Source organism: Aulonocara stuartgranti (genome assembly GCF_965226115.1).
Source record: "Aulonocara stuartgranti genome assembly, chromosome: 6".
NCBI classification, from domain to species: domain Eukaryota; kingdom Metazoa; phylum Chordata; class Actinopteri; order Cichliformes; family Cichlidae; genus Aulonocara; species Aulonocara stuartgranti.
The window spans coordinates 36,238,705-36,263,308 of record NC_138944.1 but is presented as its reverse complement, the minus strand read 5'-3'; the positions used below and the strand labels follow the sequence as shown (position 1 = coordinate 36,263,308).

Genomic DNA, 24,604 nt, shown 5'->3' with positions numbered 1-24,604 from the left:
CATACGGGCACCTACACACACATTTAAACTATAATGAATATGCAAAGAAGATAACCAGGAATTAGCTTTCACAGTTCATGTGTGCTTTTCTCAGCACTCGTGGTTCAGACCACGCTCATCTTTAACTCTGACCTCATTTTGAGCTCAGCTCTAATTCTGTAAAGTGTTGTGAGTCCATCTCACACACTTGTATCACATCAAAAAAATTTGTTCACAGATTGAAAAAGGCTTCCTGCCACAGAGAGCATCTCCTGGATGACTAAGACGTTGTAAAGAATATCAGACACGCTGTCACTGCTGGTAAAACTGCAGCTTTGCTGTCTTGAAGTTGTATCCACTTGCATCTGGTTAACCATGTATGCAAATAAGGAGGAAGATGAGAGGGTGTCATTTTTTAACACTTCACTTCTGTATCTTAAAGACTGGGATGAGTCGACTTCTGCTTTACAGAAAGGACTGTCAGTTATCTACTTGCATTTTAACGGCTCACACAGAGCAATGAGAGGAGCAGCTATGAGTGTAATAACAGCAGTCAGTGGATTTGTTCTCCTCACTGTGACAGGTTGGTCTGCTGTGAGTAATTCTACTTTGAGTAACCAAATGTGACAGAAAATATAATTCAGACACTGATTTGTTTTCAGGTGAATGTATTTTTCTTCCATCTGTAAAATGATGCTGTGTGAAACATCGTCTGTCCTTACAGCTCTGCAGCTCCAGCCTTCTGTCTCCATTCTTGAATGTTTTTCTTTGCACTGTTAACACTCAGCAGTTCAGAGTTTTCCAGTCTAATCATTTTATCTGCGTTTTATTCCAGTGCCATAAATCTGGACACTAATGATGTTTGGGTGAAAGACCCAATAATTTAGTCTAATTATTATAAATCATCTGTCATCTTAGATTCACAGAATCTATTTGTTGTGTTTAAGTGGATTTCCTCAGGATGAACATGGCCGACGTTTATCAGTGTGAACTGTTTGTTCCTCTTTTTGTTTTCATGCTGACAAAACCCAGACTATCAGTCTCACTTCACCTCTTTCCTTTTTTCTTTCTCTACATAAAGACCAAATTGTAAAGTCATGGCTGCCATTGACTAAGTGATAGTGACACTACAGCCACTTCAAGCTGCTCTGTAAAATGAACGAGTCATTTAACGTTTAACAAAACTTTATCTGTGAAATGGAAGTTTTTAGCTCGTTACACAGAAAAGCCAACATGTAACGTCCCCATATGAGAACATGTCTCTGTGTCTGTGTTTGTGTCCTTCTTTGTGGTTCTGCTGAAGTGTCTCTATGTGTCAGTGTGTCTCTTGTTATATAAGTGTGTTTGGGTGTAATTTATCCTAGAAGTTCCTTGTGTAAGAAATTGTTAATTCCATAGACTACATTTTTATTTTTTATTCTTTACCCTTTAAATCAGAATGAGGTCCAACTACTTTTATCTGTTTTATTTATTTATTATTTTACTTTCTTTTTAAAATCCCGTCCTGTTCTCCTATGTTTTCCATTTTATTTCTGTTTATTGTGTTTCATTTTGGTCAGCAGTGGATGTTTTAAGTGTGTGCTAGAACTCAATTTGACTAAACTACCAAAATACTCCATTAGGCTTATTTTGGGTCTAACCACTGCTCTTCAGTAGTGCTTAGAGTACTACAGTAGTGATTAGTGCCTTCCTGTTTTGGAGTGTTTCTGAGTTAATAATTGATTATCTACCCTTTAATAACAAAAACTCTGATACTGACTGTGTAAGAATCTATATCATTGCAGTGACGGGCATGTCACTGCAACCCCCTCTGGCTTTTGCTCCACGGCTGCGGGGTGACCCTTGGGCTCTCCTCAGCTCTTTCATGGACAGTGGCACAGTTGTCCCTCCAGTTAATGTCCCATTAAAAGAGCCATAAATGTAATAAAAAGAGTACTTTAGGACCATGGTTGCCTCGATTTTTATTTCTTTCTTCTTCTTTGTGGTTCCGTTCGTCGCCACTCTGCCCGTGTAACCAGTATGTAAGAAAAATAACAAAAGATGGCCAATTTTAGAAACTTAAGGAATGATAGGAGCCAAGAGGATGGGTAACCACAAGGAAAACACAACCACAAGATGTTGAAACTGCATCTCGTTGTATTAAAATATTGTAAGCTGTATTACAACCAACAACAGTAGCGAATACAGCGTGCGTGCACGAATACCAAAAAAATATAATAAAGTAAAATGAATTCAGACCTGGGTCTTTTCAATGTCAGTGTTGTCCAGTTCAGGCCTGTTGGGTGATCTGGGCACTTTACTGGTGTGAAACCAGTCCAACAATCAACGTATGTTTTGCACATTTTGTTCTGCCACAATCGGACTGCAAGATTCAGTTCCATATGAGCTGTGCCTCACCATCCATCGCAATGGAAGATCATCATTCTTCTGTTGATTTCCAGAAGGTCTGTGGAAGTTCTCTGTGGACTCTGTTTCTTGATATCCATCACAAAAAACAGGTTTCCAGATGTAGCAGCTGACCGAACAGACCTCAGGCTTCAGCCGCTATCCAGCCTGAATAGCAACAACATTCCTTTAGCATTGTAGGTACACCTTTAGCGGGTGTAGCGCTAAGCAGCTTTACCAGTGTAAACAGACAGGAAACAGCTAAAGGCGGGACAACAAATCCGATTGGTTAAAAATGAAATCGTCCATCAAGGTCAGAAAATAATGATCATTAAACACAACAGAATATATAACAAAACAAAAAGTAACAAGGCTTTCAACCCAACAATAACTTACTTTTATACAAGTTTATACAATTATTCAAAATTTAGTTGTGCTTTATTTTTTTTTGTTTCTTTTTCTGATTTTGAAGATTTTAGACTGAAATACATTAAACTACATGAGCAATAATTCCAACAAAGGTTTCTACTCTTATGTGTTTGTTACTGTTACACGTGCTTCTCCTCTCCCATGTCCTCTCCTGTCTCCATCATCAGTGCTAACCATCTCCATGCTGCCTTCACTCTCATACGATGGCTGAAATATGTTTAAATTAATTTCAAGCTCATCTTACCTTGTGCACAGAGCAACAGTGGGTCAATGCAGTCAACTCTAGCAGCCTGTAACTTCTACACATTTACCTTTATCATCAGCAAATCATTTTTCATTATAGTTTGTTTTATTCTAACATTAAGTGAGAGTCTAATTATCTGTCCAAATGACAACAGTAACTGCAGGTTCTCATTACACTCGGTCTACAAAGCAGCTGCTCTCACTCAGTTCCTGCCGTCTAATGTGAAGATCAGATGAATCTTTAGCTGAAAATAAAAACCTGCAAACTTTGTTTTCCATGACATGAAGCTGAAAATGTAGCCTACAGAAAAATACTAATCCAAATGAGTCTGTTTAATTTTTGTTAATCTAACTTTATTTTTTGTTATGATGTGCTCTGTGTTACAGTCGTTCTGGGTCAGTATGGCTGGGGAGTGACTTACACTTCTACTCAGATCTGTGCTGTAAAAGGATCCACAGTGGAGATACGCTGCACCTTCACATACCCATCGACTATAAATGGAATAAGAGTTGACAAAAAATTCTGGTTCATCAGAGACGAAAATAAGGAACCTGTGGACCTGAAAACAGAGTCAGAGTACAGAGATCGTGTTCAGTATGAAGACAACAACTGCACTCTGAGAATCACAGACCTGAGAGAGAGCGACTCAGCCGAGTACAAGTTCAGATTCATAACAAACGATCCAAGAGGGAAATATTCTGGTGTACCTGGAGTCACTTTGACAGTCACAGGTAAAATAATTTTCAGTGGAAGTAACTTTAAACATTTATAAGCTTTGCAGTATGTTGAGAGTTTGTTTTAATATAATATCTGTTGTTTGCTCCCAGGTCCACAGCTCCAGGTACATGTGAGGAGATCAACAGTAAACTCTTATTCTAACTGGAAAGAGCTGACATGTCACAACAACTGTCAGCTACCTGATCAATCTTCCTACATCTGGTACAGGAATGGACACAAACTTTCATCAGACGAACAATATTTACACCTCAACACATTTGATTCTGCAGACAGTTTTCACTGTGCTGTGAAAGGATGTGAGCAATTCCCTTCTCCAACAGTGTGTGAGTTCACTACTTTTTGTTTCATTAAGAGAATTATATTTAATTTTTCTTTATTTACGTGAATGTGTCTGTATGTTAGTTTTAGTCAGAGGCCTTTCTTTTGGGAGGTTTACAATGTTTTCTTTTTAGAATATAAATTTCTAAAATTTGGTTTTGTTGTGATTCTTATGTTTCCTCCTCCAGATGCTCCAAAGCTTCCCTCTGTGTCAGTGAGTCCCTCTGCTGAGATAGTGGAGGGCAGTTCAGTGAATCTGACCTGTAGCAGTGATGCTAACCCAGCACCTAGTTACACCTGGTACAAGGAGGATGTCATCAACCCTCTCAGTTACCAAAACCAACATGTTTTCAGCTCCATCCTGCCCTCTGACTCTGGAAAGTATTACTGTACAGCTGATAATGACCTGGGACAAAAGAGATCTGAAAGCAGAACTATTGATGTGAAATGTGAGTAAAATACATTTATAAGCTGTAAAGACTTTTTGAAGAGCTGTGAGACTGCTGCAGGAATATGGAAAAACTTGAATTACATATCACGAAGACCATGTTTGCAGTTTTTAGAAATACTGTTATTCTTTTTATTTTCAATGGTTGAGTGTGTGAGCTGAACTATTTTTATGCATTCAAATAGAAAAAAAAACAGAATTCCATGATTAGAAAATGTCATAAACAAATTTTACATGTTTTCTATTCATAATAGAACATAAAAAAATATCAGCTGAGAAAATGTACGATTTAAAGAGTACAAGTAAAGTATTTGTTCATTCTGAGTTTCATGACAGTAACACAAGTCCAAAAATTTGGATGGGGCCAACAAAAGGCTGGAAAACTAAGAGTTACTAAAAACATCTGGAGGAACATGTTGCATCAAGTTAACTGGTAACAGTCTCGCAACATGTTTGGGTATAAAAATAAAATCCGAGAGACGCAGTTTCTCAGAAATAAAGACGGGCAAAGGTTCTTCAATCTGTAAAAACCTGTGACTACAAATTGTGGGAATTTTACAAAATTATCGTCCACGATTTTATGTTTTAAGACTCTGGATATCTGACAAACTACATTACATGATACCATCAAATATTGAGCGAATCTAGAGAAATCTGTGTGCATAAGTTGCATTGACTGAGATGAATATTGGATGCCTGTGATATTCAGACCCTCAAAAAGGTAAAAGTGTCTCTGCTCCAGATCTTTTGAAAATGTGCTGCTGTCACTGAATTCAAAATATGCTTATTAGTTTGCAGAGTTTGGCTAACCTTAGCAGCACAGACAGAAGTTGGTTTCTTCCAAGCTAGCATCCACTCCTTTATGCCGAATGAGACTGCCTTTGCCAGTGGGCTGTCATTTGCTTCCTTTCCTGGTTCTCCTTTACATCCTTCCTTCTTTTTGGATGCTCAGTCATCGGTCAAGAGTGCAGCCCAGGTTACTGGCCAGTGGGCTCTTCATCTTTGAACAAGTAACTGCCATTATATATTAATACAATAAGAAGACCACAGACTAGAGTTTAAGGTGACTAGCAAGGGCAGCAATATTTCTAGTTGGTCATATCACTAATAAAAAAAAAGTGTGTAGGGTATGAATGCTGGGTATTCCATCCAGCCTAATGCAGAAATTAGTCAGCTTTATGCTTTTGAAAATTGGAGGACAAATGGCAGGATATGTTTTATAATCTAAGATACAGTGGCTTGCAAAAGTATTCGGCCCCCTTGAACTTTCCCACATTTTGTCACATTACAGCCACAAACATGAATCAATTTTATTGGAATTCCACGTGAAAGACCAACAAAGTGGTGTACACGTGAGAAGTGGAACGAAAATCATACATGATTCCAAACATTTTTTACAAATAAATAATTGCAAAGTGGGGTGTGCGTAATTATTCAGCCCCCTGAGTCAATACTTTGTAGAACCACCTTTTGCTGCAATTACAGCTGCCAGTCTTTTAGGGTTTGTCTCTACCAGCTTTGCACATCTAGAGACTGAAATCCTTGCCCATTCTTCTTTGCAAAACAGCTCCAGCTCAGTCAGATTAGATGGACAGCGTTTGTGAACAGCAGTTTTCAGATCTTGCCACAGATTCTTGATTGGATTTAGATCTGGACTTTGACTGGGCCATTCTAACACATGGATATGTTTTGTTTTAACCCACTCCATTGTTGCCCTGGCTTTATGTTTAGGGTCGTTGTCCTGCTGGAAGGTGAACCTCCGCCTCAGTCTCAAGTCTTTTGCAGATTCCAAGAGGTTTTCTTCCAAGGTTGCCCTGTGTTTGGCTCCATCCATCTTCCCATCAACTCTGACCAGCTTCCCTGTCCCTGCTGAAGAGAAGCACCCCCAGAGCATGATGCTGCCACCACCATATTTGACAGTGGGGATGGTGTGTTCAGAGTGATGTGCAGTGTTAGTTTTCCGCCACACATAGCGTTTTGCATTTTGGCCAAAAAGTTCCATTTTGGTGTCATCTGACCAGAGCACCTTCTTCCACATGTTTGCTGTGTCCCCCGCATGGCTTGTGCCAAACTGCAAACGGGACTTCTTATGGTTTTCTGTTAACAATGGCTTTCTTCTTGCCACTCTTCCATAAAGGCCAACTTTGTGCAATGCACGACTAATAGTTGTCCTATGGACAGATTCCCCCACCTGAGCTGTAGATCTCTGCAGCTCGTCCAGAGTCACCATGGGCCTCTTGGCTGCATTTCTGATCAGCGTTCTCCTTGTTCGGCCTGTGAGTTTAGGTGGACGGCCTTGTCTTGGTAGGTTTACAGTTTTGCCATACTCCTTCCATTTCTGAATGATCGCTTGAACAGTGCTCCGTGGGATGTTCAAGGCTTGGGAAATCTTTTTGTAGCCTAAGCCTGCTTTAAATTTCTCAGTAACTTTATCCCTTCATGGTGTTGTTGCTCCCAGTATTCTCTTAGACAACCTCTGTTGCTGCACTCAGACCAAAGGGGGCTGAATAATTACGCACACCCCACTTTGCAGTTATTTCTTTGTAAAAAACGTTTGGAATCATGTATGATTTTCGTTCCACTTCTCACGTGTACACCACTTTGTGTTGGTCTTTCATGTGGAATTCCAATAAAATTGATCCATGTTTGTGGCTATAATGTGACAAAATGTGGGAAAGTTCAAGGGGGCCGAATACTTTTGCAAGCCACTGTATATGAACACATGTAAGAACCGTTACAAATGTCTACATCGAAATCTCAGTAAATAGTGATATATAGTTTGATCCGATCATTTCCACTTTCAAAAGTGTGTTCATACAAATATTTGAGACATTTCTTTAAATAACAGACTGCTTTATCCAACTGAGAACATCAACTGCAGCTTCTCATTACACACAAAGCAATTCTTCAAAGCAAAGCGGTTTCATTGAGATTCCTCTAATATTGAAATCAAACAAGTTTTTAGCTGAAGAAAAACCTGCAGACAGTTTTAACTGTGCTGTGAAAGGATAAGAGCTTTTCCATTCTAACAGTGTGTGAGTTCACTTCTCTTACTCCTTTACTCCTCAATAAAGCTGATTTGTTTCGTTTTGGGAAGTTTACAATGTTTTCCTTTTAGAATATAAGCTATTAATATTTGAAAATTTGGTTCTAACTATATATTGTATATATTGTAATTACATATTGTATGTTTCCTCCTCCAGATGCTCCAAAGCTTCCCTCTGTGTCAGTGAGTCCCTCTGCTGAGATAGTGGAGGGCAGTTCAGTGAATCTGACCTGTAGCAGTGATGCTAACCCAGCAGCTAACTACACCTGGTACAAGGAGGATGTCATCAACCCTCTCAGGTACCAAAAACAACATGTTTTCAGCTCCATCCTGCCCTCTGACTCTGGAAAGTATTACTGTACAGCTGATAATGACCTGGGACAAAAGAGATCTGAAAGCAGAAACATTGATGTGAAATGTGAGTAAAATAAATATATTTTTTAAGTACATTGTCTTAGTTTAACATGTGGTATGTTTTCTGTGTTCTGATGATTTGCAAAACAATATATTGTATTTGTATTTTATTTATATTTTACACAATTTTGTCACACTTTTTTGGACTAAAGGTTATTTAGGATTTTTTTTTGTTCTGTGAATGTCTTTTAATAAATATAACACATCAATGTACTCTTTTACGTATGTAACTTAGTTTTTTCATTAACAGTGTGTGTGTAAGACACTGATAATTTACATTAAACTCTTATATATTAACAGATGCTCCAAAGCTTCCCTCTGTGTCAGTGAGTCCCTCTGCTGAGATAGTGGAGGGCAGTTCAGTGAATCTGACCTGTAGCAGTGATGCTAACCCAGCAGCTAACTACACCTGGTACAAGGAGGATGTCATCAACCCTCTCAGGTACCAAAAACAACATGTTTTCAGCTCCATCCTGCCCTCTGACTCTGGAAAGTATTACTGTACAGCTGATAATGACCTGGGACAAAAGAGATCTGAAAGCAGAAACATTGATGTGAAATGTGAGTAAAATAAATATATTTTTTAAGTACATTGTCTTAGTTTAACATGTGGTATGTTTTCTGTGTTCTGATGATTTGCAAAACAATATATTGTATTTGTATTTTATTTATATTTTACACAATTTTGTCACACTTTTTTGGACTAAAGGTTATTTAGGATTTTTTTTTGTTCTGTGAATGTCTTTTAATAAATATAACACATCAATGTACTCTTTTACGTATGTAACTTAGTTTTTTCATTAACAGTGTGTGTGTAAGACACTGATAATTTACATTAAACTCTTATATATTAACAGATGCTCCAAAGCTTCCCTCTGTGTCAGTGAGTCCCTCTGCTGAGATAGTGGAGGGCAGTTCAGTGACTCTGACCTGTAGCAGTGATGCTAACCCAGCAGCTAACTACACCTGGTACAAGGAGGATGAAGACTCACCTAAAGCATCAGGACACAACTTCACCATCAGCAACATCAGACCTGAGCACAGTGGGAGTTATTACTGTGTGGCCCACAACAGCAGAGGACGTCATAATGTCACCTTACAGCTGACTGTCAGGGAAGGTACATTTTTTATTTCACTTACTCATTTGCTCATAGATGTCATAACCCACTATATACAATAATGTGTGTGGTAGTAATGAGCAGCTCATGGCATTGTTTATAATCAGTGCATGGACACACTAAACAATAATAGCAAACTATTCACAATCACTCGGAGTTTAACTTATACAAATCTATTAATATGGTGAGATAACAATAATGCTCACAAAACAAACAAACAAATCAAGCAGTCCATCAATTACAACTTAAAAACCAGCAACATTTATATAGAAGAGAAAACAAAGCAAGGATTATTGTCTGTAATCCGTAATCTGGCTGCATATAAATACATGTTTTTATTTTTTATATTTGTTTTTAAATCACAGATTTCCCGCAGGCGGCAAAACTAGCTGTCACTGGAATAACTCTTGTGGTTTTCCTAGTTATTATATGCCTCTTGGTCTTTTTCCTGCTTGCGTGAGTATCTGCTGCACATTAAAAATCACCTTTGTTGGTGCTCAGATTGCTTACTTTTAATTAAGTTTTTCATTCCTCCCCCTGACCTAGAAAAAAGAAGCCCTCAGCATTATTTCCTGTGCCTGGAAACAGACGGGACAACAACAACAAGGTGAGCATTTAATAACTGAGTGTGAAATCCTGTGAAACTGCATTCTGGTTAAAATTCAATTTGAACAGTCAAAGTGAAGTTTAAAATTCCAAAACACCTGCAGAAGAAAAGAGTTGAGCCACCCCAATTAGACTCATCCTTAACAATGTTTTTGATAAACTCAAATGTGGCTGTAGTTCTCACAATATTCTCTGTAAATCAGAGTTTTCTGCTAAAAATGTCATGAGCAACTGAGACATTAATAATGTCCATTCAGGTGACATCACGACTGATAAACCACCCAGTGGTATCAGACCCCCTGCTGTCTGTGGCCATAGACGCACACTGATTTAAAACTAGCTTGGAATCTCTGGATGTCTAATCTAGCTGGCTCCATAACATTTCCTTGAACATTTTCTTGAACAGGTTTCCTGCACATCTCCAAGTCAGCACACAGGGAAGACAGAGGTAAGACTGAAAACCAGATCTGAACTGCAAAAGAACTTTATACTGAGAGTCAGGGTTGTTGAGGGGGAGCTCTGGGCAACGTTACTTATCTTACTTTAAATATGAGTATGAGTATGCTTACAGTGGGGCAAAAAAGTATTTAGTCAGCCACCGATTGTGCAAGTTCCCCCACCTAAAATGATGACAGAGGTCAGTAATTTGCACCAGAGGTACACTTCAACTGTGAGAGACAGAATGTGAAAAAAAAATCCATGAATTCACATGGTAGGATTTGTAAAGAATTTATTCGTAAATTAGGGTGGAAAATAAGTATTTGGTCACCTCAAACATGGAAAATCTCTGGCTCTCACAGACCTGTAACGTCTTCTGTAAGAAGCTTTTCTGTCCCCCACTCGTTACCTGTATGAATGGCACCTGTTTGAACTCATCATCTGTATAAAAGACACCTGTCCACAGCCTCAAACAGTCAGACTCCAAACTCCGCCATGGCCAAGACCAAAGAGCTTTCGAAGGACACCAGGAAAAGTATTGTAGACCTGCACCAGACTGGGAAGAGTGAATCTACAATAGGCAACCAGCTTGGTGTGAAAAAATCAACTGTGGGAGCAATCATCAGAAAGTGGAAGACATACAAGACCACTGATAATCTCCCTCGATCTGGGGCTCCACGCAAGAGCTCATCCCATGGGGTCAAAATGATCATGAGAACGGTGAGCAAAGATCCCAGAACCACACGGGGGGACCTGGTGAATGACCTGCAGAGAGCTGGGACCAAAGTAACAAAGGTCACCATCAGTAACACACTACAACGGCAGGGAATCAAATCCCGCAGTGCCAGACGTGTTCCGCTGCTGAAGCCAGTGCATGTCCAGGCCCGTCTGAAGTTTGCCAGAGAGCACATGGATGATACAGCAGAGGATTGGGAGAATGTCATGTGGTCAGATGAAACCAAAGTAGAACTTTTTGGTATAAACTCAACTCGTCGTGTTTGGAGGAAGAAGAATACTGAGTTGCATCCCAAGAACACCATACCTACTGTGAAGCATGGGGGTGGAAACATCATGCTATGGGGCTGTTTTCCTGCCAAGGGGACAGGACGACTGATCCGTGTTAAGGACAGAATGAATGGGGCCATGTATCGTGAGATTTTGAGCCAAAACCTCCTTCCATCAGTGAGAACTTTGAAGATGAAACGAGGCTGGGTCTTCCAACATGACAATGATCCAAAACACACCGCCCGGGCAACAAAGGAGTGGCTCCGTAAGAAGCATTTGAAAGTCCTGGAGTGGCCTAGCCAGTCTCCAGACCTCAACCCCATAGAAAATCTGTGGCGGGAGTTGAAAGTCCGTGTTGCTCGGCGACAGCCCCAAAACATCACTGCTCTCGGGAAGATCTGCATGGAGGAATGGGCCAAAATACCAGCTACTGTGTGTGCAAACCTGGTAAAGACCTATAGTACACGTTTGACCTCTGTTATTGCCAACAAAGGTTATGTTACAAAGTATTGAGTTGTATTTTTGTTGTTGACCAAATACTTATTTTCCACCCTGATTTACGAATAAATTCTTTACAAATCCTACCATGTGGATTCATGGATTTTTTTTTTCACATTCTGTCTCTCACAGTTGAAGTGTACCTCTGGTGCAAATTACTGACCTCTGTCATCATTTTAGGTGGGGGAACTTGCACAATCGGTGGCTGACTAAATACTTTTTTGCCCCACTGTATTTATCCCTAAGTTGGTCAATCTTTATAACATGAATATTTATAAACATAAATAAGTAAAATGACTGTAAGTAGAGCAAATGAAGGAAATCAGCCAAAGTTCAACAGGTTTCTGAACTCTGTGTTTTTTCAGTCTCCACCCAGTCACTCAGAGGAAGATGAAGAGCTTAACTATGCTAGTGTCCGATTCTCAACGAACCAGACTGATCCCATTTATTACAACATCCGATCAGCTGGATCCCGCAGACAAAAGGTGAAAGAGGAGGATGAGCATGTAGAGTACGCTGCAGTCAACTTCAGTCCTGCCCTGAGGTAACCAGCACTATAGATGCATGCATCCATGTAAGGAAATCCAAGAACGTAACATTTACAGTGGGAAAAACATTTCATCCAACTGACTTCATAGCCTGAGGGTAACCGCTGTGGACTTTAGTGATTCTCTGACCGACCTGGCCTGCTGCTTTATACACTAGAAACATGAACTTGGGCACACATATTACAGCACGCCTCCTTCATCCATCCTATTTTTTTTTCTCCAGAACTGTACACCAGGACAGTGAGGAGGATCCGTCTGAATTGTACAGCACAGTCAAGAAAATCTGATAAAAGCAAAAGGAAGCCGAACTGTGGACCATTCTTTAATTGTCAGTTCCTAATAGAGCTACTGGACAGTAGATATGATTCTACAATATAATTTTGGTCAGGCGTTCATTGTCCCCTGAGGGTAACTGCTGTGGACTTGATTGTCTGATTTCATCTGAAGTTTTGTACTACACCTCTAGTTTTAACTTCAACTGATATTTCTTCAAAAGAGTGTCCAGATGTTTGGGGAGTAGAGGTTATTTTGTCATTTTCTTTGAAACTACTTGTTCAACACTGGAAAAAACAACAAGTCCATTCAAGATTTTTCAGGTTCTTAAAGTTTGGTACAAATATGCAGGTTATCTGTTGCTGTCTATTGCCAAGATTTAGTGCAAACCTTCATGTCCACCTTCTGATCCACCATCAGGCAAAAAATTCATCTCATACGTTTGTTGGAAGTCATGTATACTTGACTAAAATGTATATTTCTTTTAGTTTCATGAGACATAGGAAATGTTTTTGCACTGCAGCACTGTATGTAATAGCTAATACATGGTAAGCTTGTATTTATTAATATTATTAATATTATTGTTGTTGTAATACATCAGTATGCTGAGTTAAAGAGCACCGAGTTATTGGAAAAGAACATGCGTCCTGTTTCCACTCCATAGTAGTACAGAATAATATTTTACACATTTTCCACGATTCACTTTAGTTCTGTCTGTTTTATATTTTGTCTGCATCATTCCTGCTCTCAGTTGTTTAATTGTAATTTGCTTAAAGTAAAACCATCATTATTTAAAAGAACTCTTCTGTTTCCTGTTGTTAACTCTGATGGTGGTTTTGAATGTTGTTTTAAATGCATTCTTTTCACACTGATTGTTTATAACATGCTTTACAAATAGAATAATCTTTACATCTGAGTTCCCGAGTTCATGTTTTTGTGTCAGATATTTCTGTTTCAAAGCATTTCTTGTGTTATTTCTTGTATTATATTGTAACCATGTGCCTTTGTGTGCTCATGTTAGTTTTTACTTCATCTGTTAGCTTTTGTATTTTGTATATGGTGGTGCAGTGGTTAGCACTGTGTACTCTGGCTTCCTCCTACAGTCTAAACCATAGGCCGAGAGGCAGGGTACACCCTGAACAGGTCACCAGCAGGGCTAATACAGAGAGATAAACAACCACACAGCTAAAAAACCCATCTTTTTAAACTTGCTTTTAGTTGATTTTTATTTTTAGGTTTTAGCTTCTGTGAAGCACTTTGTGATTTTTATCTTGAAAGGTGCTATATAAATAAAGTTTTACTTACTTTTTACTTACTAAACACATGCAGTAAGCGGGGTTATGGTGATTTGAAATTGCTCCTAGGTGTGAATGGTTGTTTATCTCTCTGTATTAGCCCTGCTGGTGACCTGTTCAGGGTGTACCCTGCCTCTCGGCCTATGGTAGCTGGTATAGGTTTTAGTCCCCTTGTGACCCTGATAAGGGTAAGAGGATGGATGGATGTTAGTTTTCTGTCATTGTTGTTGACCGTCCTGAATAGTTTGTTGCTGAATACTCAGCTCCATCAGATCATCACTTACCCCAGTACTTCCTTGCCACCCTGTTTCTTAATTTGTCGTCATTTTTCATTTCTTATCTTCCATGTCTAGAGGTTGTTTTTGTGTCTGTGACTTAGGTTTTTTTTCTTTCTTTTTCTTTTGTTCATTGTTCTGCTGCATGATCACCAGTACGTGACCACTTCCTGGATTTGACTAAAGGTTTGGAACCACACCTGTTCAAGTAGATGGAACAGTAGATAAATAAGAAGTCGGGGGAAGTCTAATGTCAAACCCATGTGTTATGCAAATGAATAACAGATAGATTTCAGTACACCTATTAGTAATGCAGCACATTGTTAAAGGGCATAGGGCCAAGTATAGAGTCACAGATTCATTTTTTCTAGTTGTGAAACTATGTAAATACAAATCTAACAAGACGTTTCCTGTACAAAAAGGGCAGGAAAAGAAATGTTATGAAGCTTGCATCTCTTACCAAGTTGCCTTTTACTGGCACGTTGTTTATTCTGCAGAGAGGTAAAGAGGAAGGATTTAGCAACATCTTAATCTCTTTGAGTGTTTGAAGTGATTAATCATTTGTTCACTGTTTACTTTTAACTTCTTGTATTGTCACTAAAATCACAGAGAAAGCAGCTGTAAGTCTGACAGCAGCAGAGAGTGGATGTATTGTTCTTGTCCTCTTAGTGTCCCGTCAGTCCATCCATATTTACACTGAAGAGCACTTAGCCTTGTTATTCACAGCTGGTTTAATGTAGATTACAAAAATGAACCAGCCCCGTTCTATGATGACTGCTGAGCAGGTGTGTGTCTGTGCATTACTGCCTCGTTCATGTATCATTACAGATTATGTTTAATCAAATATTTCATTCAAACTGTTTATATATATCTGTGTGTGTGTGTGTGTGTGTGTGTGTGTGTGTGTGTGTGTGTGTGTGTGTGTGTGTGTGTGTGTGTGTTCACATGATGTGATGGCTCCTGACAGCAATCACAAATACAAATAAAAATGCAATCAGGTACATCCCACAGTGGATTTAGTTCTTGTATTATGAAGATAAAAGTATTAAAATAAGCGTCGGTGGAGAGTTTTCTACAGTCGCTGGTTTTACTGCAGGCCTGTGCATGTTATCATGTCTGTGGTCTTATTGAAAATTGCACAAACAAGTTACAAATCACTTCCTGTTGCTCTGCATGCATCACTTTTCTTCTTTCACCACAACGAACATGACATGTTTCTAAGTCACACATCAAGCATGTCTCATTACTATCTTGTTAATCTTCCCTTTCACTCTTGTTGTTATTCATCTGTCACAAATTACTCCACCCGGCCTGCACTCACTTCTTCATCTCTATTGGGCAGTGTTCATTTCATGGCTGACCCCAGGTGTTCATATTCATCCACCTTCACTATTGCTTTTGTGATTCTTGCACGTTCACCTTTCTACCCGTCTCCCTCTCATTTATACATGTATTTTGTCTTGTCTCCACTGACTTTGATTCCTTTTCTCAAACCACCAGCATTAGGGCAGGGATAGCTCAGTAGGTAGAATGGTCGTCCCTGTGATCGGAAAGTTGGGGGTTCGAATCCACTGAGCGGCTACCCTGAGGTACACCTGAGCAAGGTACCATCCCTACACACTGCTTATTGGCTGCCCACGGCTCCACTGAGTGACTGGGTCAAATGCAGAGAAAGTAATAATTCAAGCTGGTCCACTCGTTTCTCATGTGTTTATTTTCTATGTCATTAAAGATGTTTGCCGTACAAACATTCCACCGTTGAAAAAGAAAAGTTGGACCAGTACTCAACTTTGATCTCTCAAAGGACTTTTTACATTTTAAGTCTTATTCACACACACACACACACACACACACACACACACACACACACACACACACACACACATCTTCATTACACTGCACTTGCTTGTCCTTTAAGATAAATTGATCTTAATCTGTGTTAAACAGCGAGACAACTTTAGAGGTGAAAATAACATCATTCATGCGGTTATCTACCAAGTCAGAGCCAACAAGAAGAGCACTGAATCAAGAAATCATATAAATAGAATCTGTCAGACAAAGTGAAGTAGGCTACAAGATCAAAGAAGGTCAGAAACCATCTAAAGAAATTCAAGGACAGATTTAAAATACAATCATTCATATCTATCGGTTTGTTAAGCTTTACAAAGCCTAGGGCTTTGGGACTCAAGTGAACCACAGAGAAAACCATTATCTACACACAGAGGAAACTGGGAAGAGTGGTGAAACTTCCCAGGAGTTGCAGGCTAAAATGACTTCATGAGTGCACTGACTACTCATCCAGGAGATCATGAAAGAACCCAGAGAAACATCTGAAGAACTCCAGACATCATTTTTGACCAGGACATGTCCTTCAACGCACATATTAAACAAATATGTAAGACTGCGGTCTTCCATTTGCGCAACATCTCTAAAGTTAGAAATATCCTGTCTCAGAGTGACACTGAAAAACTAGTTCATGCATTTATTACTTCCAGGCTGGACGACTGCAAATCATTATTATCAGGATGTCCTAAAAACTCACTGAAAAGCCTTCAGCTAATCCAAAATGCTGCAGCAAGAGTCCTGACAGGGACTAGAAAGAGAGAGCAGATTTCTCCTGTTTTGGCTTCCCTTCATTGGCTTCCTGTTAAATCCAGAATTGAATTCAAAATCGTGCTCCTCACATACAAGGTCTTAAATAATCAGGCCCCATCTTATCTTAATGACCTTGTAGTACCATATCACCCTATTAGAGCACTTCACTCTCGCTCTGCAGGCCTACTTGTTGTTCCTAGAGTATTTAAAAGTAGAATGGGAGGCAGAGCCTTCAGTTTTCAGGCCCCTCTTCTGTGGAACCAGCTTCCAGTTTGGATTCGGGAGAGAGACACTATCTCTACTTTCAAGATTAGGCTTAAAACTTTCCTTTTTGCTAAAGCATATAGTTAGGGCAGGACCAGGTGACCCTGAATCCTCCCTTAGTTATGCTGCAATAGACGTAGGCTGCCGGGGATTCCCATGATGCATTGAGTTTTTCCTTTCCAGTCACCTTTCTCACTCACTATGTATTAACAGACCTCTCTGCATTCAATCATATCTGTTATTAACCTCTGTCTCTCTTCCACAACATGTCTTTATCCTGTCTTTCTTCGCAGCAGATGGCCCCGCCCCTCCCTGAGCCTGGTTCTGCCGGAGATTTCTTCCTGTTAAAAGGGAGTTTTTCCTTCCCACTGTCGCCAAAGTGCTTGCTCATAGGGGGTCATATGATTGTTGGGTTTTTCTCTGTATCTATGAAGCACCTTGAGGCGACTTTTGTTGTGATTTGGCGCTATATAAATAAAATTGAATTGAATTGAATTTTCCTCTGTTATGGTCAGATTTCGTGGTTCAACAATAAGAACGAGACTGAACAAAAATGGCATCCATGGCAGAGATCCAATAAGAAAACCACTGCCACAATAACTTGTCTCACATTTGCCACAAAACATCTGACTCCAGGGAAAATATTGTGTGGACTGACGAGACAAAAGTTAAACTTTTTGGAAGGTTTGAATCCTGTTACATCTGGTGTCAAATTAAAAGCATGTTATAAATCAACATCATAAAAACAGTCAAACATGGTGGTGTTAGTGTGACGGTCTGGGCTGCTCTGCTGCTTCAGCTTTCTACCAGAAAATCCAGCCATCATTTTGTGCCTGAAAACACAAGCTAAGTTTGGTCATGTAGCAATGACCCACAGCAGACCAGAAAGTGATGGCATAATGAAAGTCCAGACCTAAAGCCAATTAATATGCTTTGGATTGGACTTATTGGCCATTCATGATCGTAAAAACTTCCAGTGTGGCTAAATTAAACAATTCTGCAAAGAAGGGTAAGCAAAAGAATTCCTCCACAGTAATGTGAAAAACAGTTTATGGGGTTTTCAAATAGGGTCAGGTAGGTTTGAATAGCCTTTTACCCCTTAATAAAAAGATAATTTAAAAAAATGCATTTTATAATTACGTGTATTTTCTTTGTCCAGCATAAAAATTAAGTTGATCTCAAACATGTAAGTGTGACAAATATTCAAAACAAAGAATAATTACACATCTCTCTCTGCGGTTTATACTTCTTCATTCTTGTTCAAAGTTATGGTAACTGGCAAGACTCTCACTTCCCTTTTCACAGAGAAAACTAAATATAGATTGAAAGAATTTATCAGGAGTCCACAGTAAGTTGAGCATACAAAATGATTTCCTTTTTTTTTTTGCCACAAAATTGTGTGCGACAGCTGCCCTGACACCTCTACAGCCTGCAGGCGTTGACCGACAGTTCGTTGGCAGTGTCGCTTAGACTCCTGCATTTGGCTTGCAGGCTGGGATGGCTGGAGCACTCTGCGGGTGAAGGCCAGCGCTCCACCCAGGTGTCCTTCCCCAACACGTAGATGAACCTGACACACAAAATGAAAAAAGAAAGAAAGACAGATGGCAAGTTAACAAGTAAGAGCACCCAAGTGTCTCATAGTAAACTTGTCCTGTCATAGTTCCGTATTTGAATCAACACAAAATTATTTGTAAGCATTTATTTTTCCTGTTCTGCTCACTTGTTGGTTTCAGTATCAACATTCCACTGGTCGTCCTTGGGGCCAATGATGAGGTATTGGGAGCCCTGCTTCAAGTCTAGTCCATCTCTGCAACCTCCGTGAGACATGAAGATCCTCGTCTGACCCGCTCCAACTCCACCCTCCAGACCTGAGTGGGAGAAGAACAAATATAATAAGCCTTCATTTGTCTTTGAGTTACAAGAATGCACAAGCAGCACTTCATAAATGGGGTCACCAAATAATGAAAAAGTTAACTGGACCACATCATTCCTCCATTGCTCACACTGAAAAGACTGAGAGGTGAAAGCCAGTCACTACTAGGACTCACCCAGTTTGATAACTTGTGTGATCTCCATCTCATATTTGTCGTAGTAACTCTGGATGACATTCAGCACCTTCACCTGGAAAACTAAAACACAGTAGCAACCAAACCTGAGCATCATGAGCAAATTACTGTAAAATTAATCGGACTCTTAAATGGGTGAGGCACTGTTTCCATAAATTAATAGTAACTGTTTCCACGACAAAATAATAATAGCATTACTAACAAAAGGGGGAGGTGACAGTTTCCCACCCTTTTCCAGTAAGATACTAAACTGAAATTCTGTATGATGCCCTGGGGAGTTGCTATATGAGCGATTCATGGTCCACATGGTAAATGAGAGAAAAATAAAGCAGGAGAGCAATAGTGCCATCAGCTAAACTTTCTTTACAATGTTTTAAATATTACAGTTTCTGTGAATGCTCACATTATGCTTCCATTTATTACTCAAACAACATATTATTTGTTCCTACTCTAACAGCTGATTCGCTGCAGGGCTTATGTCATTGTTACTGCTTGAATAAGGGCATTTAATGTGGCTTCTTTTATTTCTATAAATATTAAAATCTTAATTTCTTCATCTAGCGGCAGTTTTGACAACGTACATCTGAATATTTTTAAATCATTTGAATGGCAGTCAGCCAATGAACATGCAAAAGTGTAAGCCTCCAGTGTGCAGGCATGCATGTTGAAGGCGCCGGAGTGTAAAAGCACATGTACCATGGTGTAAGCTCTTGCAGGCAAACGTCTCTCTTTCTTTGCTGGGGAAGTTTTCACTGTCCGCTTTGGAGATGCAGCAGTCACCTGGAGGTTTTGAAACCACGGGAGGTCAAATGTGCAGAGGTGGAAAAAAAATACACGCATCCTTTAATGCATTGTTGCAAATCCCATACTTTACCCTGTGTGCAGCGGCAGACGTTGTTTCTGCAGATCTGGCTGAGCTGCTCCTTGTTCTCACGGGGGGTGTAAGTACGACTGCAGCGGCGGTCTGTGACAAAGTGAGAGGGGAGAAATCTAAAAGCTTTAATGTTATTATTATTATTATTTATTTATCTTGGTTTTATGCGAAATATAAGGACGCAGTACAACTTGGCCACTTGGTTGGCTGCTCTTAGCCATGCAACATATGGTCACCTGCTCATCCCAGTGAGCTAAACTGCCGTTCCTTTTATAAGTATTTCTTATAATACTGTATCGCAGAATCTCTGATTTTTATGTCTACAGCTGTATTTCCCAACCTGGGTTGTAATACTCGTAAACAGTCACTGAGGATGGCTGCAGGAGGCCAACTTTGAAGGTCTGCTGGAGTCTGAATATTAGGATCTCAGGCTCTTTGTGAGAAACCTACAAAGAGAAACAATGCAGAGCAGGGGGAATGTTATAAGACATACTTCTTAAAAATGGTACATAAAACTGACTTAAACTGGACAGATTTTAACTCCTCATACTCTTTCTTCCTGTAATCCAATAAATGAGACAGTGGTCTACAGCACAGTTACCTTAAACAGGTGGATGATCAGGGATCCCCTGTCACTCAGGTTATCTACTATCTGGAAGTTGTTGATGTAATGATCCACTGAGTTGGACAACTAGAGACAAACATGTTCAGAATTTATTAGTTCAATTTAAACAGAAATAAAATGCTGCCGTGTAGAAAACATTCTATAGAATTGTATTTAAAGTGTAAATTCACAATGCAATGCTGTATTTATTACCGAAATATGTTAAACCCATTACAGCCTTAGGTGATGCAGGGGTCAAACAAGTGAGCTGAGGTGTGCTTTTTGGTGTGATACTGATAAATTACAGTAAAGAAAACTGAGCTTGCAGCTTAACTTTTTCACAACACGCACAGAAAAAAGTTTGAATAAAACAAAATAAAATAGATGTAAAATAAATTCAGGTTTACTCTGTGTAAGAAAGCTAAAACTAAACTTGGATCATTTCTTAGCCATGAAAGCTTTGTTTCAGATTTTTGAAGCACTGGCCTAGAGGCTGATTACCATCTCCAGGTCTGAGTTTTCTGGGGTGAAGCCAGTGGGCAAACTGATGTCAAGAACCACCATCCTGACGTCTCTGGGTCCTAAAGCCCTGCGAAAGAAAAGCAGAAAGCACTGGCAAAGGATATGAAATCTAAATCTGAAAGGACCCAAATGATCTGATTAACCTCATGAGAAATGTGAGCAGCTGTTCTGAATCGCTGGATCAATAACTCACATTCAGTGGACCAAATGTTCAAAGAAAATTTATTACGGTCAGACAGACTCACATTTGGCAGTTTTTGTTTAAAAATGTGGTCGTCCCATATTAAAAAGTTGACTGTTTTTGCTGTTTGCTACACTTTGTATGAAGTAAAAGATATAAAAATACACTTTTTTTTCTTATTCTCTAAAATTTAGCAAGTAATTGTATCTTACCTCACTTTGATGGTGATCTGATAGGACTTTTCTACATCTGCTGGAGGCTTTTCTGTTATGAGATGGAGGAAAAGTGTTATTAAATATGTAATCCATAAAGCTTGCTGAAGATACTTGGTGTGTATATGTATTGATAGTTTTTTTATGTATATGTTTGTCATATTGCAGTTGCTGTCTTTTCTACTGTTTTTAAAAAAAAAAAATCAGATGTTTGATTTCACACTACATGCCGTTCATGATTGAAACCTCCCATTTACTAGCACACTGGCTTTTACCTCCCAAGGTAGGGTTTGTGTCCCCTCCAGGTCTTGAACTGGGGATCTTTCATATAAGATAAGATAAGATAGAACTTTATTAATCCCTCGGGTGGGTTCCTCTGGGAAATTCGACTTCCAAAAAAAGCACAGCAACGACCGAAGAAAGTAGAAAGTTTTAAAATTATTTTTTAAAAAGCCACATAAATGGTCCTCCTTGGGGCCTATGATGTTTGTATTAATGTACATACATCAGTATTTTAAATGGTATTTCAGCCATTCCCAAAATTAAGAATAGAGAGATTTTCAAAAATCTTCTCCAGCCCACGTACACCTTAAAATCAAACTCTGACCACACACCAGCCTGAGAGGAGTTTCCTTCTTTGTTTTTATGTGAAACCTCGATCTGTTGATGACTGACTGTTTAAAGCTGATTCTCCAGTAACAGCTCTCTTTTCCCACCTAAAAGCTACTGTACAATTTGAATTCTTTCTGTACCAGTAATGACATATATAACATACACTCCAGATTCCATTAAAACATTAAACAAATAACATGTTTGTGTTACGGCAGGCTTGTAGTTTACAGTTATTTAAGAAAAGTTAAATTTGTATCTTTTGAACTAAGTCCTGTTTTATCTTATTTCAAAATATCAAGGAAATGAAACGTGCTGAAATGTGTTTCATCATTGTTTGACCCTTTCATTGACATGAAATTATCGCCACATGTCAGTAACATCCCAACACACCAACTGACATGTATTTAATGCCTCAAACAAAATTCTTTGTTGGTGATGAGAGCTTCAAGACGCCTCCCGAATGGACACGCTAGTCACATGCAGTGGTCAGGTGTGATTTGTTTCATTTTTCCACACAAACAGTCTTCAAATCCTGAGGTCTCTGTGGGCTCCTTCTCTGAACTCGTTCAGTAGATTTCTCAGCTGGATTCAGGTCAGGTGATTGGCTGAGAAACCAGCTGAGAGTTTCCTTGGCTGTGTTTGGGACGATTGCCTTGCTGAAACATCCACCCTCGTTTCATCATCATAATCCTGGTGGAGGGCTGCAGATTTTTATCAACAGTGTTATAGTACATGTTTCTGTAACATATTGGTCTAATGTTAGCTGTATAATTCATCTCATTGTTTGTTGTGTGAAGTTGGCACTGGTTTCGTGTGATTTTATGTGTCACATTTGCTGTGAGCCAATGGCTGTGATGGGGTTGGATTAATTGAAGGCCCACACTACAAACACTGCTGTGATATTTTGTCTCTGAGGTATGTTATATGGCCAGAACTAAGATGACTTGATTTAAATATGTTGATGGTGGATAGTGTGCTGCTCTGTGAATTGTATAATGAAGATGGGGTGATATTGTGTGTCTCTGTGCAGGCCAGGACCTACTATATGCCACAGCCTAAAGGCAGAGTTGGGTTGCTGAGGTTGGAGTAATTACCAGCCTTCTACTTACAGGGTGGGTCTTGAAGGACAACTACTAATCCCAGTTAAGTAGTTGGCATGTAAAGTGCAACTGACTTGTGCCATCGCAGGCTCGCGCCTTCAACTGGTGTGTTTTATACCTTTAGCAAGCGGGGCGCTGGACTGTGTATCTCTTCATTTTTTTGATCATTGTACTAATAAATTATGTCAGAATTGTATTAGTTGTCATCTTTTGCCCACAGCTGAGACAGCTGGTCAGACCCAGAATATGTCTGTGTTCGATTTCCATTCATCCTTCCTGAAATTACATGAAGTGTGCCAGTGCCGTATGCAGAAAAACAGCCCACACCATGATGTTCCCAATTCCAAGCTTCATTGTTGGTATGGTGCTTTTGGTGCTTTCTTTTTCCTCTGAAAATATGCAGTGCCCTTTGACCTCGTAACATTGTGTGTATTATGGTGTCAAAGGTCAGTTTTGACCACACTATAGTCTCCCAGTATATCACAGGCTTGTCTAAATGCTGTTCAGCAACTTTGAATTCAACATGCTTTTTCTTCAGAAATTGAGTGTTGCATGGTGAGTGTTCATGCAGGCCATGGTGGTTGACCGATTTTCTTTTTTCTGTAGGTCTCTGTAAGTCCTCCTTGGCTTTTAGACAACTCTTCTGAATACTTTTCACTCCTCTGTCTGAAATCTTGCAGGGAAGATCTGGTCCTGGCCGGTTTGTTGTGAAGTGGTGTTCTTCCCACTTCCACATTATGGCCCCAGCAGTGCTCACTGCATTCTTCAGTAGTTTAGAAACTCTTCTGTGACCAATGCCATCAGTATGTTTTCCAACAATAAGGTTGTGACAGCCTCATATTGTTTTAACCCATCATGAGATGTTTCTTGTGTGACACCTTGGTAACGAGACACCTTTTTATAGACCATCAGCCAGGACTGAACCAGCTGATATTAATTTGCAATAAGTGGCATGATTAGTTCCTAATTACTAACAGATTTCAGCTGGTGCCTTTTAGTACCTCCACTTTTTGTTCAGTATTTTTCCCCTGTGTCATTTCTCATTATAACGCGTAACATCATTTGATTTCTTTGCATGTGTAGATGTCAATTGCACCTTTAGAGATACATTTAGTTAAATTGGTGACACATTCAACACTTATTTTATCTGCTGTATTTGAGACATATAAATGGAGTTACCCTGGGACTCTTCAACAGCAACACTGAGCTCAAAGTGCTGGCAGGGCATTTTCTCATCCACCTCATGCAGCTGGTTATAATGGGTCACAACCTTGGGTCAAATTTCAGGAAGAGAAATCGATCAGTCAAAAACGATTGTACAGCCAAATATAGGTACTGTCCTACTATTTAATTTAATTATCTCTAATGAGTTTTATTAATAATCATTCAGTGCATTTATACCTCAAGTATTCCCTGTCCGTTTCCTTGAGCTCTGACTTCCAAATCAAGGTTAGCAGGCAACTGTGCAACAAAAGCACCGCAGAAGAAGAAAAATATTGGATAATGATGTTATTACA

General features: G+C 39.4%; 2 protein-coding genes across 2 annotated transcripts in view; one reads left to right on the top strand and one right to left on the bottom strand.

The window, feature by feature from the left end:
* The first annotated feature begins 406 nt into the window (after nt 1-406).
* On the top strand, nt 407-13,403 carry LOC309708860 (B-cell receptor CD22-like). Its single transcript, XM_082537181.1, has 12 exons — nt 407-562; nt 3,424-3,768; nt 3,865-4,098; nt 4,282-4,542; nt 7,745-8,005; nt 8,302-8,562; nt 8,859-9,119; nt 9,485-9,575; nt 9,666-9,726; nt 10,132-10,173; nt 12,032-12,210; nt 12,438-13,403. The coding sequence occupies exons 1-12, from the start codon at nt 499-501 to the stop codon at nt 12,499-12,501; spliced, it is 2,124 nt and encodes a 707-aa protein (XP_082393307.1). The 5' UTR covers nt 407-498; the 3' UTR covers nt 12,502-13,403.
* Nucleotides 13,404-15,840: 2,437 nt separating this feature from the next.
* Nucleotides 15,841-24,604, bottom strand: part of LOC309708510 (venom factor-like) — a gene marked incomplete at its 5' end in the record, with an annotated part of 37,223 nt that continues 28,459 nt past the window's right edge. Inside the window, 11 exons of the mRNA XM_082536619.1 lie at nt 15,841-18,483; nt 18,637-18,784; nt 18,965-19,045; nt 19,679-19,762; nt 19,857-19,946; nt 20,197-20,302; nt 20,458-20,547; nt 20,962-21,049; nt 21,376-21,427; nt 24,267-24,357; nt 24,489-24,548. Coding sequence (XP_082392745.1) covers nt 18,339-18,483; nt 18,637-18,784; nt 18,965-19,045; nt 19,679-19,762; nt 19,857-19,946; nt 20,197-20,302; nt 20,458-20,547; nt 20,962-21,049; nt 21,376-21,427; nt 24,267-24,357; nt 24,489-24,548 — 1,035 coding nt within the window. The 3' untranslated portion in view covers nt 15,841-18,338. The remainder of the gene's footprint in view (nt 18,484-18,636; nt 18,785-18,964; nt 19,046-19,678; nt 19,763-19,856; nt 19,947-20,196; nt 20,303-20,457; nt 20,548-20,961; nt 21,050-21,375; nt 21,428-24,266; nt 24,358-24,488; nt 24,549-24,604) is intronic.

Excerpts from the sequence above, each read along its gene's own strand:
- LOC309708860 (XM_082537181.1), top strand. The coding sequence starts at position 499 with ATGAGAGGAGCAGCTATGAGTGTAATAACAGCAGTCAGTGGATTTGTT. Across the intron at positions 3,769-3,864 it reads AGTCACTTTGACAGTCACAG|GTCCACAGCTCCAGGTACAT; the intron begins GTAAAATAATTT and ends GTTTGCTCCCAG. Across the intron at positions 8,006-8,301 it reads CAGAAACATTGATGTGAAAT|ATGCTCCAAAGCTTCCCTCT; the intron begins GTGAGTAAAATA and ends ATATATTAACAG.